General features: G+C 37.6%; 2 protein-coding genes across 21 annotated transcripts in view; both read left to right on the top strand.

The window, feature by feature from the left end:
• Positions 1 to 19,866, top strand: part of LOC148360220 (protocadherin alpha-C2-like) — a 173,349-nt gene that overhangs the window by 92,824 nt on the left and 60,659 nt on the right. The window contains exon 1 of one of the 20 annotated variants that reach the window (XM_088343735.1): positions 12,447 to 15,280. The exons of the other annotated variants lie outside the window; for them this stretch is intronic. Coding sequence (XP_088199861.1) covers positions 12,827 to 15,280 — 2,454 coding nt within the window. The 5' untranslated portion in view covers positions 12,447 to 12,826. Of the gene's footprint in view, positions 1 to 12,446; positions 15,281 to 19,866 lie in introns of those variants that run through there. 20 annotated transcript variants of the gene reach the window in all.
• Positions 1 to 19,866, top strand: part of LOC148360221 (protocadherin alpha-13-like) — a 44,044-nt gene that overhangs the window by 18,260 nt on the left and 5,918 nt on the right. The gene's annotated exons all lie outside the window — the stretch shown is intronic.

Here is a 19,866-nt window from a genome sequence, read left to right as displayed (position 1 = left end):
GAAGCTGTGTATGATGAATGAGTCATCCCAGTGCCACATGTCAGTGTTTTTTTCTTTTTTTAAATCTTTATTTTTAGGTGGACCATCTGTGTAAAATAAATAATTCAAAAGAGAAACATGTTGATTCTAGCTTAATACTTGTGTGGAAGAAAGACATTTTGTGATTACTATGCAGATACCTTTGTATGTTTAAATTATATCAACAAACATCACTACAATTACTTGGAATTTGAATTCTAATTTGAAATCACAAAGAAAAATGCATAATAATTATGATGAATATAATATTAACATAATTAGAACAAGAACAAACAATATTTATCCATTTATTTTATAAATGCAGACCATTTCATTTCATAATAAAATAATAAATGCAATGCCCAGGTTTATCTTGTTTTTTTAATCAACCTGCCTCCATATTTTCTCAAACTGTATTATTATACTTATCCACCTTTTCATACATTTCCTTTTTATTTTTGTTATTGTGTAATGCTCTCAATGTCCGACTAGGCAAGGCTTGTGTGACATGCCTGACTCCCTAACCTTATTTACTTTGTTGAATCTAATATTTTTTTGGTACACAAAAACAGTTATTTCTTATTTGTGATGTGTCCAATAAAACTCCCACTTGCACATTTTGCCTCTGAATGCGTCAACCTTCTCCACCCTAATAATATTTCTTGTCCAAGGCAGAGTCTTGTCTGCTTGTACAGTGTGTCCTTCTTAGAGAAAGTAATTTTGTAAATACGACTAAGATCCATCCATCCATTATCTGCACCGCTTATCCTCAGTAGGGTCGCAGGGGTGCTGGATCCCATCCCAGCTGTCCTCGGGCAGTGGGCAGGGGACACCCTGAACTGGTTGCCATCCAGTCGCAGGGCACACAGAGATAGACAACTCACTCGCTCATTTGCACCTAGGGACATTTTGGACCGGCCAATTAACCTGACATGCACAGAAAGGCTGGTAGCTGGATTCAAACTACTAGTAGGATACACATAGTATTTTGTTTTCTGTTTTTACTACAAGATCATTAGTTGATTTTGGATTGCTCATCTCTGACAGGAATGTAATAAAAATAAAATCAATTAGAAACTATTCAGCATAGTATTGCATTTTTATTTTCCTCAATGTACCATTCGTGTACTGCATGCTTCATTGGCAACAATTCAATATATAAATTTTGTATTTGCATGAAAAAAAATACAGATCAATGAATGATATGTATTTCTTCAAAGTGAACAAAACAGACACTAACAAGAAAGTGATATGGCACTAAATAATAAAATAATAAATACTATAAAATGTATACTGGAGGTTTATTTTTATTACACAATTATAAAATGTCATTCTAAATGACTGTTTTGAAATTATTCCATTCCATTTTTTTTATCTATAAATATGTATATATGTATATATCCATCCATCCATCCATTATCCGCACCGCTTATCCTCAGCAGGGTCGCGGTCTGCCGGGGCCCATCCCACCTATCTTCGGGCAGTGGGCAGGGGACACACTGAACTGGTTGCCAGCCAGTCACAGGGCACATAGAGAGCGACAACTTACTCGCTCATACTGTATGTGTGTGTATATATATATATATATATATATATATATATATATATATTTAAACAGGCATACAAAACCTATATGATTAGTCAAAATAATAATTTGATTTTATGACTTCTCCTGAGGTTATTTTGTTTGCTTTTCTCCTTGAAATAGTACTTTGTGTTTGCTAAAATAATCTGCTTTTTAAGACGTATTTCGGCACAACAGTAGACACTAAAAAGCCTTGGAAAACAACAAACAAAAGACACTAAAAAGCCTTGAAAAACAACAGCAGCAGCTAGCAACAATAGCTGCTAGTGGTGAATGACACGACATGACCTGCAAAAAAGTGTCTAGAAAAGGAAACAGATGAAAAAAGTGAAAGATTCCTGAAACATGGCAACTATCACATGCAAGACTCAGCTTTGGAATTGTAAGTGGCATTTAAATGCTAAAACTCACCACCAGGACATAATTACTTGGCGAAATAGTCATTTTGGCTTCCGTAGTATCAATGTCAATTATGTCAGCTTATTTAATTTGTATCATATACTACAAATATCTGAACCTAAAATCATGTTTATAAGATACATGTGATTTTGCTTATTGAATAAAAAACACTAGGGATCACTATAATACTAACTTGGGCTTTAAATAGGGTTTTTTTAGCCATTTTAAAATCAATTGTATGAACAGGATAGGTATTATTTTTAGGTACGAATAAGTATCTGTAATAATCCCGTAAACTGACATTTCCTGCGTAGTTTGCCACTAACATCAATATTTTGTCTTGCCCTACATAGATTAAGTCCTCCGGAATGAGTGTCAAGTGATAATTGTCCCATCACTCCTCTAATGCGATTAGGAGGAGTCATCATCATGAGTATCTTGAGAAAAGCAGTAGAAAGTGACACAGAAGATTTGACTGAGGGATTGTTTTGACCTTAAAAATGCTTTGCTTTAATCCCCTCGTTATTTTTAATAACAGTCCTAATTGTGTATTAGTTATGAACATGCAATGTATCAAGGGTAGCCATCTGTCACGATCATTTTAAGGCTTTATTTCAATGGGTGTCATGTTTTTGCTTTTCGCTTTAGCGTCAATGCAAAACTCTAGACCAATAGCAAATCAATATAGTTAAAAAAATGCAGTACTATATTGTAAGTCTTTTTGAACCACGTGAAATTTTGAACTGAATAGAGATAAATTCTCATTCTAGGAGTGATTTCAGCCAATTGTATATCAGCATCTGTTTGACATCGACCAAGAGCACACAATCAATTTTCCAACGTAACTCTACATAAGCACAAATACTGAGTTTATTTACGTTTTGGGGCACAATTGTTAATTTGTTAGGTAGTGGGGAAAATACTATGGGGTGGGCCAGGAGAAAACATTGAATTCCACGTTGAAAAATGAAAACCTCATAAGGCTTGGACGCTGTGGGTCAACTGCAAAATATTAAGATGGACCTTTGTTTTTGTTTTGTTTATATCGTATATGTTAGCTTTTTTTTAAGTACAGAGGTTCTCGTCCTCTATAAAGCTGGACAGATTTGTGAATACATATTTGATGCGATCTTGGGATTTTTATAAATGTATTTTGATATTATTGAGACAGGAAGGTGATTTGATGAATGACCAGCAGTGCAGTAATCCCATCACAATACTGGTGGAAAGTAGAGCAACCGAAAAAAAAAAACCAGCCTGCACTTGCAACATCAGGCCAGCACTTTCCTCTATTATTCACTCACTCTTTTTTTAAAGGAAGTGGGACAAGCTGAAGTGCATGCAGCAGGTCTGCTCCTTCGTTGCTCTTCTGGGTGGAGAAGCAGTCCACCATGACTAATAAGAAAGTAAAAATAGACATTACACAACGTTAGGATGTGAGAAATAAGACAAAAGAAACACTAAGAGCGCATTGGATGCTCAAACATGCTCACATGTGTTCTCAATCTCTCCATCTTTGACTCCTTTGAGCAAAGCTACATTTGAAACAAACCCTTCTTATCTTTTTTTCTTTTCTTTCTGACGAATATCAGATATCACGACTGCTGCGTGATACATTTATTTTTTCTTAGAGATTTGGCTCGGTAGCGCATGTGCAAAGGAGAGGAGAAAAATATTTGCGCCCTCCTGTGGCAAAAAACGGAACCTCATATCAGTGCGTCAACTCGTCAATTATTTAGCTGGTCACTGCGCTTTAAAAGTGGTGCATTCACTGGTTCCAACATTGAATTTTTGTGTCAGTATTGATCCACGGATAGCTGTCCTATTTTCCTCGCTCAAACCGTTGGATTGACGGATCTAGGTTATGCATGATTGATGACAGATTTTCTCCTAATCCCTGAAAAATGGTTTAGCTCTGGCTACATGACTTATTTTTCTATGTTTCTGTGTGGTGAGGTTTTAAGTATTTAAAAGTGTGTATAAAGATAGAGTGAATTAATTGCCTGGTTCCTCACAAAGGAAAAAGATCAAGAGGGGGGGCGGGAAGTAGGGAGTGGTGCTGATGGAGACTTGCTTGTTGCTATGGCGACAGGAAAAGAGCTAGCGAATCGATTATGGTTGCTCCCGGATCAATTGGACGCCGTGTGTGTTGCTAGGTGCGTTCTGGGCCAGCCAGGAGGGCCCGAACTTGGACAAATAATAATAAATAAAACAGTTGGATGTTTTTATTGTTTCAACCCAGTTTCCCCTCCCCTGACACACGCCAGCCACAACATACCATCAACAAAAGCCTGCTGCTGTTTTACACTAGAGTAACTAATGAAATGACTCCTGGGAATCGTGCCAGTGCATTTACAAATGAGTGAACAATGTGTTTGTACGTCTCTTTTAATTTGCAGACAGAAGTAAGAAGAGATTTGCCCCCCAATGTGAATTCAATGCATTCTGAGGTTTGAATAGCTAAGGGAAATTTCCGTATGGCGGGGCATAGAAACCTATAATAATAGTAAGCTAGTGTTCCAAACCCCTTCTACTCCTGACAAAAATATTAAAATAACAAAATTGTATATATGAAATACTACTTATGTGTAATATACAAGTTTCTGAGTACATACAGTTTAAATAATTGTACAAGCCAAAAAATTATATTTTGTTTACCCACGGTGTGACGTGACTTGGTGGAGTAGAAAGTGGATGCGAATTTTATTGTATCAGAGTCCTGTTCATCATTTGGTTACGGCCATGTAAGTTATCAAAGGTAGCGATTTGTGTGCCTTCTTTGTATTACTCAATATTCACAAGTTTTCAGGGTTACCATGTTTTTGCTTCTCCCTTTAGCTTCACTGCACATTTCTGGACCGAAAGAATATGAATACAGTACAAGAAATACTGTATTTCATTGCCTACTCGCAAAGTCAGCACTCGTGATTCTGAATGAAGAGAAAGACATTGTAAGTGGTAATTCAGCCAATAGCATATGTGTTCTTATTGGTCCGTGATACATCCCAATAGCAGACTAGTATCTTATAGGAAGTTGACTAATAGAGGACATGATTCACAAAATTCTGAGTGTATTTTGGCACGCAAAATAATATGTCATTGATGTCGGTTAGTAAGCAAAATGCTATTAAAAAAAGAGGCGAAAAACAACTGGTTCCACACTAGAAAATAAATACAGAGACGCCCTATTCCAGGGGTCTTGGTTGGATCCTGTAACCATTAGGATTGTAGGGGCACCATTTGCTGTGGTGTTTCTTGGGCAAGTACAGCCTGGTGGTACACATCCCTTTTCCAGACCAACAAACGGTTCTACCCATTCTCAAACCGGGGACCTTCTGCATATTGGGTGAATGTTCTAACCACTGTACTACGGAAACACTTTGCCAGGGTTTCACTGTATAAAAATTGAGGAGGCCCACAACATTCTGTACTGAACAAGGAAAGAGAAAGACCTTTTGGGAGGTATTTCAGTAAACCAGCATCTTATTCGACATCGACCAATAGCATACAGGCCTCTCAGAGAAACATAACTCGTCAGAAGCGCCAACACCTCAGACGTTGAATTTTGTACGTTTATGGCATGCAATGTTATTTGTTGTTGGTGTCGTATGGTAGGAAAAGCCTTAAAGAGGGGCCCAGAAAACATGTTATTACACACCTTCAAGTGAGAAAGTCAAAGGCTAGGGACGCTGTATCCCGGGGGTCCACTCTAAATAGTTAAGATTGACATTTTTTCCTTATTTTATTGTATATTATAGCTTTTTGTGTGTAGAGTTTCTAGTATTCTAGAAAAAAATGTGTTACTCATGCGCACTTATAAATAGAATGTTACATATTTCATAACCTCGCCTCCCACATAAAAAACACAAACCACCACACTTTATATATGTTTCTTTTAAAAAAGAAAAATAGTAATTGTGAATAATGAAAATTTAAGAATCTAGAATCTTCAACCTTTTTTATTCCTACTTCATTTTTTGGACTGAATCTTCCCCAATGCAGACTATTTTTTTCTTTGGATTTATTTTTTGACAAATTCGGGCGTTAATAATTGAGTTATTACTTTTATACTGGCCTTTGATCATTACAATGAACAATAAATACATTTCTAGACCTATAGCAGAAATGATTGCTGTTTGGATTGTTTTATTGATGTTTTTTATATATAGTTTTCCTTTTCTCTGTAAAAAAAAAAAACAATAGATAGATAGATAGATAGATACTTTATTCATCCCCGAAGGGAAATTCACTTTTCCAGCAGCATCCCTAAGCTGAGAACAATCGAAAATAACTGAGAACAATCGAAAATAACACGGGAGCTGCTGGAGTGGCTGCCAATAGGGCAGATAGCAGAAAAATTATATCATTTTGCGTTTTTTTTACTTAAGAAAATGAAAATAACACACATAAAAAATCTACAACTTACGTAAGACTTTATTATTTAATTTATTTTTTATGAACCACAATGTCTAAATATTGCTGTGTAGTTTAAATTAAATTGAAATACAGATATAGTGGGATGAGACTTCTTTTAATTTATTAAATTTTTTTGTAACTGTCTAAATATACCGACACAAATCTCTCTTTCAACGAAAAAAATATATAAATGGGATAAGCCTATTCGTTTTTTTTTTCGTTTTTTTTTATATTATAATTGGAAATATAGCAAAAAAATCAGTTAGTTGAAAAAAAACAACTGGGCTAGGACATTATTCATTTTTTTGTTATTTTATTACGATTTTTAGTAACCTATATGTGTAAATATAGCGGGTTAATTACACTCACATTAAAACAAAATGTAAAAACTGGGTTAAACCCTTTTTTGTGTTGTTATTTAATATTGTGATGTTTAGCAATCTATGTCTCCATACCAATATAGTTTCACTTTTGTAGAAAAAAAAATGACAAAAATGATTTTATATATATATATATATATATATATATATATATATATATATATCTTTTTTTTTTTGTTTGTTTATATGTCTAAAATAAGTTATGAAAATAATTAAAACTTGTAAACATTAGTTATTTTTCCTTGCCCTGTTAGGCCAGAATACAAATTCATAAAGTAATTTTGTAATTTCACAATCAAGAAAAAAAAACCTCAACATCAACCTGAGTAGATGAATATTGAAAAGTGGGTCATAAACTCATTTATTTAGTAAAATGCACCCGTGGGCTTGTAATACATCACGTCTGTGGCGGGTACTGCGTTACCATGGCAACGAGAGGAGGAGAGAACTGATGGAGAGGGGGATGGCCGGCTTGCCTATAAGCAGATGACACATAAAACGGCTCTGGGCTCTTAAATAATAAAACAGAGACGTATATGGTTGGATTATACACACCTATTTGTATTTGCTCATATAAATGATTCATTAAAAATTGTGTTTTCTAATTCCTTAGAAAGCAGCAGAAATTGGAATCAAGGTCACAAGGTGAGGTGGTTGCCAGGCAGAGCTGTGATAAGCTAAGCACTTTCAAAGGATAAATTATGGCTGAGTAATATCAGTATGTGTGATGTTGATTTATGAGGGGGATAATCTTTATAATCTGGGCTGGTTTTGAAAAAGCTTGACAGTATAGTCAGCATGATGGGAAAGGTGTTTATTATTTATTTAACTGACATACAAAAGTCATTTTGCTTAAAGGTGTTTAGACGGTTACTGTCTATTAATTTTGCGTATTGGATGTGGTGTGCTTAATAATAATGCGTATCAATGCAATGAGAGGATTGTGTATTATTTTGTCATATTTTTCTGAAATGAAATCAAGTTTTTATACATGGGAGAAAATAGGGCAGTATTTCATGAATCAGAGGATTAATCTGGGATTAGGAAAAAGGGAAACCTGTCCAAAATTGATGACCACGACCATCAGGTATACACACAAACACATGTATATACATACATACATACATAATATCTAACCTTCTCAATGTCTCGACTATACCTCCTATTTATTTGGCAACTCATTTGATTTAAAAAAGGGTAACTCTTCAGGGAAAACACACAATTTACAGAGTGACCCCAAACCTTCGAACAGTAGTGATATATTTAGAAAATAGATTATTTATTTGTATTTGAATATATACATATATGTTTAAAAATAGTCCGTTTTTTATTTATTTATATGTGTGTTTATATATATATAAATATAATACATATTATATTATATATATATATATATATATATATATATATATATATATAATGTATCCATCTGTGAATAAAATACAACATAATTTTTGCTCCGTTCCTTGGTGCTTTTTAATGGCTGCTTGAGAGAAAAAGTCAGACACCTGAATAATTCACTCTCAGTTGTACTTACACGTTTTGGCCACCAAACGTCAGTGTTTATCCATCAGAGGAAGGGGCGCTCTTCATTCTTTGAAGCCCCTCCCGCTTTCAGCTGCTCCTCAGTGGATGTCTGCTCAGTCTTTGTCCTATAGAAGAGGAGGGTGGAGGAAAAAAGAGGACGCAGCTCACTAAAAATATATTTTATCATTTTTATAGAAAAATGGCTATTCAGTGGATATATTTTCGGATTTATTTGTTTTTTCTACTGGAGTCTTTGTGGAAAACAACGTCAGGTCAGCTTTCTTTTTCCATTTTTGAGGAATTAAACCCCGGAACCGTCGTCGGAAACGTGGCAAAGAATTTGAATTTGAACCCGCAGGACCTTGAATCCCGTTCTTTTCAAATTGTTGCTACCACTAAGAAGAAATTCCTGGAGGTAAACCTTAAAACTGGAGCTCTTTATGTAAATGACAGAATAGACAGAGAGGATATTTGCACAGAGGAGCTGAAATGCTCCATTGACGTTGAAGCAGTCATAAATGAGCCTTTGAAATTATATCGCATACACGTGGATATTTTAGATGTTAACGACAACGCTCCATTGTTCACCGCCAAAACGCAGAGTTTAAAAATCGCAGAGAGCACGTTACCAGGAGCTAACTTTGCGTTATCTGAAGCTAATGATGCCGATGTGGGAACAAATGGTATTGATACATATAAATTGAGTCAAAACGAGTATTTCTCGTTAGCGGTTCATAAATCAAGCGGGGTTTCTGCTGAGTTGGTGTTAAAAAAAGCTTTGGACCGAGAAAAACAGTCTGTCGTGGTTATGACACTGACTGCCGTTGATGGGGGGACCCCACCCAAATCGGGCATGTCTCAGATTATTGTAAACGTTTTAGACAATAATGACAACGTACCCACGTTTAGCGAGTCATTATACAAAAGAAAAATACGAGAAAATTCACCAATCGGGACAGAAATCATTACTGTAAATGCCACAGATGCCGACGATGGTGTCAATGGCGAGATTGTGTACTTTTTAAGAAGCACAGATCAAGCGAACGTACTGCATGTTTTTGAAATTGAAAGTCAAACGGGGGTTATAAAGGTAAAAGGGCGCATCGATTACGAAGACAAAAGAGCGTATGAAATACGGGTAGAGGCCACTGATAAAGGCAACCCTCCCATGTCTGCTCATTGCAAAGTTTTAGTCCAAGTTCTGGACGTCAACGACAATGCCCCGGAAATCACTATGACGTCACTGCACAATGCCGTGCCAGAAGACGTTGTTGTGGGCACGGCCGTCGCACTTGTGTCAATATCTGACAAGGATGGGGGAGAGAACAGTCAAGTCGAGGTGCAAATTCAAAATAAAGTGCCGTTTAAATTGGAGGAAAATTATAAAAATTATTATTCATTATTAGTTGATAATTTTCTGGATAGAGAGACAGCCCTGAGTTATAATATTACAATTGTTGCTAAAGATAAAGGAAGTCCTTCTTTATCCAGCACGAGTTTAGTATGTGTTCACGTTTCGGATGTGAATGATAATCCACCTCGTTTCTCAGAGCCTGTTATCGATGTTTATGTTATAGAAAATAGCCCACCAGGAGCAGTGATACACAAGGTTAATGCATTAGATGAAGATATTGATCAAAATGGGCATGTACTGTACTCGTTGTTAGCAACAGGGACTGACTTAATTCCAGTAAATACAATGATAAATATTAACTCAGAAACAGGAGATTTAGTCGCTCTTCAGTCTTTTGATTATGAAAAGTTGAAGATGTTTACGTTTAAAGTTCAGGCCACAGACTCTGGAGTTCCTCCACTCAGCAGCAACGTGATGGTCAATGTTCTTATCTTGGATGAGAACGACAACAGTCCAGCCATTTTGGCTCCCTATTCCGAACTTGGATCCGTTAACAGCGAGAGCATCCCCTATTCGGCAGAATCGGGCTACTTTGTGGCTAAGATCCGAGCCGTAGACGCTGACTCAGGCTACAACGCTCTGCTCTCCTACCACCTTTCGGACAACGGTGACAACTTGTTCCGCATCGGAAGCAGCACCGGGGAGATTCGGACCAAGCGGCGCATGAGCGAGCGTGACCTGAAAAGTCACCCCCTGGTAGTGTTGGTGTGCGATAACGGACAAGCCTCCCTTTCCGCCACTGTGTCTATGGACATTCTGGTGTTGGAAAACACAGCTGACGTCCACGTTCCTTTTCGACACACGCCCAAAAAGGAGGAGAGCTTCTCCGACCTGCACTTGTATCTGCTTGCGGCCATCGTGACCGTGTCGCTGGTCTTTCTGCTCAGCCTACTGACGTTAGCGGCTTTCAAGTGCCGAAGACAAAGGACAGAAACGCCATTCCACAGGTACGGCGCCCCTGTTCTCACCACCCACCCCGATGGGAGCTGGTCCTACTCTGAAGCCGCTCAGCAGTACGACATCTGCTTCGGTTCTGACACACTTAAGAGCGACATGGTTGTTTTTCCCACACCCTTCCCGCCTGTTGAAGCTGAACTGATCAGTATTAACGGGGGGGACACCTTTACCAGGACACAGACTTTACCCAATACCGAAAAGGTAGGATTTTTTTTTCATAAATTTACATTGTGTATGTCATTCAACTACTTTTATTTGGTCACTTGTTTACATAAAACATAGGTTACTCCTCACACAACACTATGTGGTATATTCCAACTAATAATTTTTCAAAACATGAGAGGCTGCAAGGGATATGTTCGCCATAATAATGAAATTGTGTGAATAACGGAGGGTTTCCAATTGAGTTACACAAAATAAAAATTGTTTATACATTCTGGGGTGAAAAATCTGTGTTTTAAAGGCATTAATCAGTGGTACTATATCATATTTGTGGAATTAACTTTGGAAGAGGAAAACGTCTTTTTGATCAGGCAATCATCAATTGTGGTAAAAAGGATTCAAGGGGCCTTCTAAAATGTGATTTTTCAATAGGTTTGGTAAATTCAAAACATTTTTATGAGACATTGAGATGAATCGTTGGCTTATTTATTTTCAATTTACGTTTTAAAACAATCTTAAAATTCCTTTTTGACATTTGTTGTATGAATTAGGCAAGCAGCAATTGTGGGAACAAGGATGAAAGGGGCATGACAGAGGTTATGGCATTAGGATGTGTGATGTTTTGGCAGTTTTAATGAATTCAAAGCATTTGTATTTGACGTTGAATTGAGGTTGATTCATTTGATTTTTGATTTTTAACAATCTTTTGGACACATTTTGGATAAATTAGGCAAGCAGCAACCTTGATAAGAACGATACAAGGTCCCTTCTGTAGGTTACGGCGGAAGGATGTGTAATGTCTTTGCAGTTTTCATGAATTCAAAGCACTTGTGTTAAACATTAAGGTAATGTTACTGGTTTTGCAAAATTTCTGAAGCTCTGTATCCACTTTTATAAAAATATTTTTTTGATACAAGAATGCTCTTTTACATATCTATGTAAAACCATAATATGTTGTGATAGGTTGACTTATATGTTCTTTCATTAAATGGCAGAAATTACTTCAAACTTCTAAATCTAAATTTTCACTACTTTGTTCTGTTAGAAACCTACAAGTGCTCATAAAATGCAGGCAGTTATTTGAGTCTACATATTTTTTTCTGGAAAGTTTTTTTCTTGGAGAACATTTTCATCTTAGCCTGCTGTTATTATGTTAAACTAGCATTGTAGCAACAGCTAAAACAGAAGCTTAATATTTTTTTTATCTCATTTGATCATACATAAACCTCTTAAACCGTAAGATTGGAACATACAGTTACTTTAAATATTAATGAATGTAAAGTATTGACAAATATGTTTTAAAAAACGTGTGGATAATCCTTTCACCTCTTTAAAAGTCTAGCTTTACATAGTCAATAGTTAAATAACTTTTTACTTTTTACTGTATTTTTTGAAAATAAAACTTATTCTTAAAATGTGTTAGGGAGCACTTTGCCCGGAGTAGCTGTCTTGTGAAATTATTATTTATTATTATTATTATTATTGTCATAAGACTTGGTGCAGTTGTTTCAATTTATTTTTTGCATGGCATATCATCATGCACACACCTGTCCGTGGTGCTGAAATTACTGTGTCCGTATTTTGGAGCTGGAGCGAAAATGATCATTGATTTAGAAACCCTTTACTGAGCTGTCTTTTTTTATGTTATTTTCAGATTTTATTTTAATTATTTTGAATCTGAAATTATCTAGACACCGTCCTGTTGTTAACCGTGCATTTAGTGTGAATTTACCGTTATAAACGATCGAATGAGGTTGACAAGAGTTTGAAGTCTTTGCAGATGCAGTTAATGCATATAGCCACAGGGAGGCAGTCGAGACCATGAAACTTTGCCGTGCCCGGACTCCTCCCAAATAAGGAGGTTGTATCAATTTTTTTCTGCCTTTGTCACACAACCGTGAGGTGGGATGGTGGACGGAGGCTTAAAAGTGATTCTCGTTGCCTTTTAAAATCAGATATAATTTGTTTATGTCAATAAGGAAGCATCGTGGAGACATGGAGGAACCTGCTGATTTTGGTCGACTCACTTTGGATACAATTATGTGGATAAGGCGAATATGCAGCTCATTGAGGATTTATTTAGCCTTTGTTCTATTGGATTATTGTTGCACAAGTGCAATGGGCCAGCTTTCCTACACCATCTCCGAGGAGGTAAAGGTGGGCACCTTCGTGGGAAACGTGGCCAAAGATTTAAACTTGGACGTGCACGACTTGGAGGAGCGCTCATTTCAGATTGTGAGCGGGTCCAAAAGGAATTTTTTTGAGGTGAATCTGAAAACCGGCTTTCTTTATGTAAGTGAGAGAATAGACAGAGAGGAGCTTTGTGCTCAGGCTGTAGCTTGTACTATCAACGTAGAAGCTGTTATGAACCATCCTTTAAAGCTGCATAGACTGGAAATAAATATTGCTGACATAAATGACAATGCACCATATTTTATTGAAAAAGTTCAGACGATCAACATTGCAGAAAACACTTTGCCTGGGGTGGCTTTTGGGTTCATAGGTGCATCAGATCTCGACGTTGGGAAAAACAGTGTCTCTGCATATAAAATAAATCCTAACGATTTTTTTTCTCTTGATTCGGTTAAAGGGGATGGCATGGCTTCCAAGTTGGTCCTCCAAAAGCCTTTAGATCGAGAAAAAAAACATACATTTACACTTACAGTTACTGCGGTAGATGGCGGAAATCCGCCCAAATCGGGCATATGTCAAATCCTGATCAATGTATTAGATATTAATGATAATGCTCCTAAGTTTGGCAGTTCTTTATATAAAACACGAATTTTAGAGAATTCACAGATAAATAAAACAGTCATCACACTGAAAGCGACCGATGCAGATGACAGCTTGAATGGTGAAATTGAGTATTCATTAAGAAGTAAAGGCCAGGATCACGTTTTAGATGTGTTTGGAATTAATGCTGAAACCGGAGCGATTTTTGTCAAAGGCGGAATCGACTTTGAAAAAAATGCGGCTTTTGAGATTCATGCACAGGCCACGGATAAAGGCCATCCTCCAATGTCTACTGATTGTAAAGTCCTGCTTGAAGTGGAAGATTTAAACGATAATGCTCCTGAGATTACTGTGAAATCATTGGTGAACACAGTCAAGGAAGATGCTGATATCGGCACGGCTATTGCACTTGTGTCCGTACTAGATGAGGACGGAGGAAGAAACGGTGCTGTCAAAATCAGCATTGCAAATGACACTCCATTTAAATTGGACACAAATTATGAAAACTATTATTCGTTGATAGTTAACGGCCCACTAGATAGAGAGACTCAAACAGACTACAATATTACAATAGTAGCAATAGATGAAGGCGTTCCACCATTGTCCGGCACCAGTGTCGTTTTTATAAAGATTTCTGATGTAAATGACAATGCTCCTTATGTTTCAGAATCTGTCATAAATGTTTATGTTAAAGAAAATAGTCCCTCTGGAGCAGTTATATATCAAGTTACTGCACAAGATGCTGACATTGATCAGAATGGACATGTGACATATTCAATGTTAGCAACAGGGACTGACTCTATTCCAGTAAATACAATGATAAATATTAATGCAGAAACTGGAGATTTACTCACTCTACAGTCATTTGATTATGAAATAATAAAGACCTTTCAGTTTAAAGTTCAGATCAGGGATTCTGGTGTCCCTCCACTCAGCAGCAACGTGACTGTTAATGTTTTTGTATTGGATGAGAACGACAACAGTCCGGCCATTTTGGCTCCCTATTCTGAACTTGGTTCCTTTAATAGCGAGAGCATCCCATTTTCGGCCGAAGCGGGCTACTTTGCGGCCAAGATCCGAGCGGTGGACGCCGACTCAGGCTACAATGCTCTGCTCTCCTACCACCTTTCGGACAGCCGTGACAACCTGTTCCGGATCGGAAGCAGCACGGGGGAGATCCGAACCAAGAGGCGCATGAGCGAGCGTGACCTGAAAAGTCACCCCTTGGTGGTGTCTGTGTGTGATAACGGAGAACCCTCCCTGTCCGCTACCGTGTCTATTGATGTGCTGGTGCTGGAAAATGCTGCCGATGTCCATGCTCCCTTCCAACACACGCCCAAAATGGAGGAGAGCTTCTCTGAACTGCACTTATATCTGCTGGTGGCCATCGTGGCCGTGTCGCTAGTCTTTCTGCTTAGCCTGCTGGCGCTAGTGGCCTTCAGGTGCCGAAGACAAAGGACAGGGGAGCAATTCCACAGATACGGCGCCCCCGTCATCACTACCCACCCTGATGGCAGCTGGTCCTACTCGGAAGCTGCTCAACAGTATGATATGTGCTTCGGTTCTGACACCCTCAAAAGCGACCTGGTGGTTTTTCCCACTCCTTTCCCGCCTGTGGAAGCCGAACTGATCAGTATTAATGGAGGGGACACCTTCACCAGGACACAGACTTTACCCAATACAGAGAAGGTAAGCAATACTATATATTGTACTTCCTGAGCTGCTTAATTATTGTTTAATATAATGCATAGTTGAGCCATATTTTTTTTCAAGAATCCATACATTTGTAAACCACATAATGGGCTTTTTTCAAGCATAATGTACAAAATGAATGCCTTTTTTCGGAAAAAAAAAAAAAATTGCATTTTTGGTATTTTTAGGGCATATCAATGTTGAGAAACATAAACTACCCAGCGGGCAAGAAAGAATGCTGTAATATTTTTGGAACATTTGTGATTCATAAATATACGTAGCATCAAAGCAAGGTTTTAGAATTGAGAGTGAAGTTTGTCCAGTTTGGCACTCTAAAGGAGGCTTTCTTTTATCCATAAACATTGTCCCACATTAGATTTTGCAAGTGTTTTAGTACATGTGGCATAAAATGATTCGTGTTAGGTTTGCAGTGGCTGCTGACAGTTTTGTGAGAGGCACTGTCCTTACTAAAGACATTTTTTTTCTTTTTTTCATATTTTGCATTTCAATACATTCACACGGGAACATTTTCTAATTCTAAAATGTACCTAAAATGTGTATGATATGGAAGTACAATGTTTTAGCTCGAAAGTAATGAAAAAGTAAATGTAAGGGCTGGAAAATCATTGTAATGGGTCCTATGTTTTGTAAGAAAATTACTCTTGCATCTTTAAAGGAAAACATAACCAATCTTTACCTCAGTTTTTTCATGCACTTTTAAATTTCACAGTTGCAATTCTGAGTGTGTAATTTCCTAGCCTGCAGACAAAATGTGCAGTTTATCAATAATAGTTTAGAGTTAATGTAAAAACTATGTAGGCATCGTGGTGGTGGAGTGATGTAGTCTGTACTTCGCAAAAATGTCCACTAGAGGACGCAGTTGACCGTGGCATTAAGCATCCTAGTCCACGGGTGGGCTCCTCCCAATTGCGGTTGCTGTTTTTCGTCATTGGAACAAAGAAGCTCATTCGGTGAAAGAAGCTCATGAGACGTGGATCATTACATTCTATTTATTTCATTTTTTCCTTTATATCTTGTCTATTTTGGGGAAAATTTCAGGTCGTATGCCTTGTAAGGGCACATGGAATGATGATTGCCTGGGTCAGACGGAGCTCAGTGTGGATATATTTATTTTTTGTGCTGCTGGAGTGTTATTTGGAAGCCGTGAGCGGCCAGCTCTCTTACTCCGTGAAAGAGGAGGTGAATGTTGGGACCGTCGTCGGGAATATTGCTCTGGATTTGGGTCTAAATGTCCAGGAATTGGAGTCTCGTATGTTTCAAATCGTTCCTGGAACCAAAAGGAATTTTTTTGAGGTAAATCTAAAGACCGGTGTTCTCTTTGTTAATGAGAGAATAGACAGAGAAGAACTGTGTGGAGATGGGGCCAAATGCTTACTCAGTGTCGAAGTCGTTGTCAACAATCCATTGAAATTGTACCGTTTAGAAATTATTATTTTAGACATAAATGACAATAATCCAACATTCCTGAGCAGAATGCAAGTTTTAAATATTACAGAAAACACAGAAGTTGGCACTAAGTTTCCTTTGCGTGCTGCCCATGACACAGATGTTGGGAAAAATACAATCAATTCATACAGACTCAGCCGAAATGAACACTTCTCTCTGGAAGTACAAGGAGGGGAAAATATTATCCCTGAATTAGTGCTCCAGAAACTTCTGGACCGAGAAAAACAACCTACGATTACACTCACGTTGGCTGGTATTGATGGAGGAACACCAGCTAAATCGGGAACAATTACTATTATTGTCAATGTTCTAGACATCAATGATAACTCTCCTGTATTTAGCCAAACCCTCTACAAAGCTAGAGTTAACGAGAACATTAAGATTGGCACATCAATTATAACGTTAAATGCTACCGATTTAGACGCAGGAGAAAATGGAGTTGTGTCTTATTCTTTCAGTGAAGTCGGTCGAAGGAAGCAAAATGATTTGTTTGCCATTGGCAAAAGAAGTGGAACTGTGACCAACATTAAGAACTTAGATTTTGAAGAAAGAAGTCATTTTGAAATTACAGTACAAGCCAGCGATGGGGCTAAGAATTCGCATGCCAAATTATTGATCGAGATATTAGATGTCAACGACAATGCACCTGAAATAGCAATTACATCTCTGTTGCGCACAGTAAAAGAAGATGCTACTATTGGCACTGCTATTGCTCTTGTGTCTTTCTTGGATAAGGATAGTGCAAAAAATGGTCAAGTGTACAGCAAAATTAACAATGATGTGCCTTTTAAACTTGATTTAAATTATAAGAATTATTATTCATTGGTTGTTAGCGGTCCTCTTGACAGGGAAAGTGTCTCTGAGTATAATATTAGCATTACAGCAACCGATGAAGGTGTCCCACCTCTTTACAGTTCTAGTTTCATCAATGTGCACATATCAGATGTTAATGACAATAAACCTTGCTTCCCTGAGCCTGTTATAAATGTTTATGTGAAGGAAAATAGTTCACCACGAGAAGTCATACATAAAGTGACTTCACAAGACGATGACATCAATGAAAATGGGCATGTGACATATTCATTGTTATTATCAGGAACTGACTCCATACCAGTAAACACAATGATAAACATTAACTCAGAAACTGGAGATTTAGTTACTCTTCAGACTTTTGATCATGAAAAGTTGAAAATGTTTCAGTTCGTAGTTCAGGCCATGGATTCTGGTGTTCCTCCACTCAGCAGCAACACGACAGTGAATGTTTATATTTTGGATGAAAACGACAACAGTCCGGCCATTTTGGCTCCCTATTCTGAACTTGGTTCCCTTAACAGCGAGAGCATCCCATATTCGGCCGAAGCGGGCTACTTTGTGGCCAAAATCCGAGCGGTGGACGCAGACTCGGGTTACAACGCTTTGCTCTCCTACCACCTACCGGACAGTGGCAATAACCTGTTCCGGATCGGAAGCAGCACCGGGGAGATCCGGACCATGAGACACATGAGCGAGCGTGACCTGAAAAGTCACCCCTTAGTAGTGTTGGTGTGTGATAACGGAGAAGCCTCCCTGTCCACTACCGTGTCTATGGAGGTTCTGGTGTTGGAAAACAGAGCCGACATCCACGTTCCCTTCCGACACACGCCCAAAAAGGAGGAGAGCTTCACCAACCTGCACTTTCATCTGCTGACAGCCATCGTTGCTGTGTCTCTAGTCTTTCTGCTTAGCCTGCTTGCGCTAGTGGCATTCAGGTGCCGAAGACAAAGGACGGAGGAGCAATTCCACAGGTACGGCGCCCCCGTCATCACGACCCACCCTGACGGCAGCTGGTCCTACTCTGAAGCTGCTCAGCAGTACGATGTCTGCTTTGGCTCTGACACGCTCAAAAGCGACCTTGTTGTCTTTCCCACACCATTCCCGCCTGTGGAAGCAGAACTGATCAGTATTAATGGAGGGGACACCTTCACCAGGACTCAGACTTTACCCAATACAGAAAAGGTAGGCATTACTTAGCATTATACTTTCTGATCTGCTTGAGAACAGTTTAATATATTGCATTGTTGAGCATCACTATTTTCAAAAACATATACATTAAACCACACAGAGGGTTTTTTCATGCATAATACACAAAATGAATGCATTCAAAGAAAATTTTGTCAAAATAAGCACTTCTTATGTCATACCGTTTTTGATCTTTAGGGCCTATAAATGATTAGAAATACAAGCTACCCAGGCCAAGAAATACTGTGGTGTTACCAGAATCTCTGTGTGTCATTAATATACATAACAGCAAATAATTTAAGATTTGATAATGAAATTTGTTGCGCACTAAAGGGGGCTTTATTTATAAAGACTTAGCAAGTGTTTAATACACGTGACATAACATCAAAGCTTTTATGTTAGGTTTGCAATTTTTGCTGACAGATTTGTTGTTCTGAACATTTTTTTCTTTTTATCTATAATTACATTTTGGTGGATTCACATGGCAACACATGTATTTAAATTTTGAAATAATGGATGGAATCATAATTGTTTGTGTGGTTACTTTAAAAAGTCTATAAAATAGAGAAGTGATTGGTCACATTTTAGTAAAAATATACTTTGACATATTTTTTTTCTTCTTATTGGGATAACTAAACGATTTATGTCCTTGTTGTTGGCATCAGTGATTTAAATCTCAGTTTGTTCATGCAATATTATAGATAACGGTTACAAACCTGAAACCTGAAAGTCTAAAAAATGACAATTCACTATATCAATTCATGCTGTTCACTTTTAGGTAGCTCATGTGTGGACTTGGGTTATTTTCTTTATAAAATATTTAGCGTTTCTTAAATAACGTATGAGGTTTTCTCGAGGATTATTGTTTAGCCACATGGCTGATTTCTTTAAAAAAAAAAAAAAATATTGCTGTCCAAGGTGCTGATTGTAATGGGTTTTTTCATGGCGTACTCCATGGATTTTACAAATCAGAAATATTTTTAGGAAAACCTGCTTTCTATGTTTCTTTATAATCTTGTCACGTGATATATATGATGCGATATGATAGATTTTATTATTAATTGGTGTACTTAATGTCTTACAAAAATTAAAGGGACTGTTTTAAAGGATCTATTCTC

This window comes from Urocampus carinirostris, chromosome 9 (genome assembly GCF_059441175.1).
Source record: "Urocampus carinirostris isolate Australia breed hairy pipefish chromosome 9, RoL_Ucar_1.0, whole genome shotgun sequence".
Classification (NCBI taxonomy): domain Eukaryota; kingdom Metazoa; phylum Chordata; class Actinopteri; order Syngnathiformes; family Syngnathidae; genus Urocampus; species Urocampus carinirostris.
This window is presented reverse-complemented; position numbering and strand designations above follow the sequence as displayed.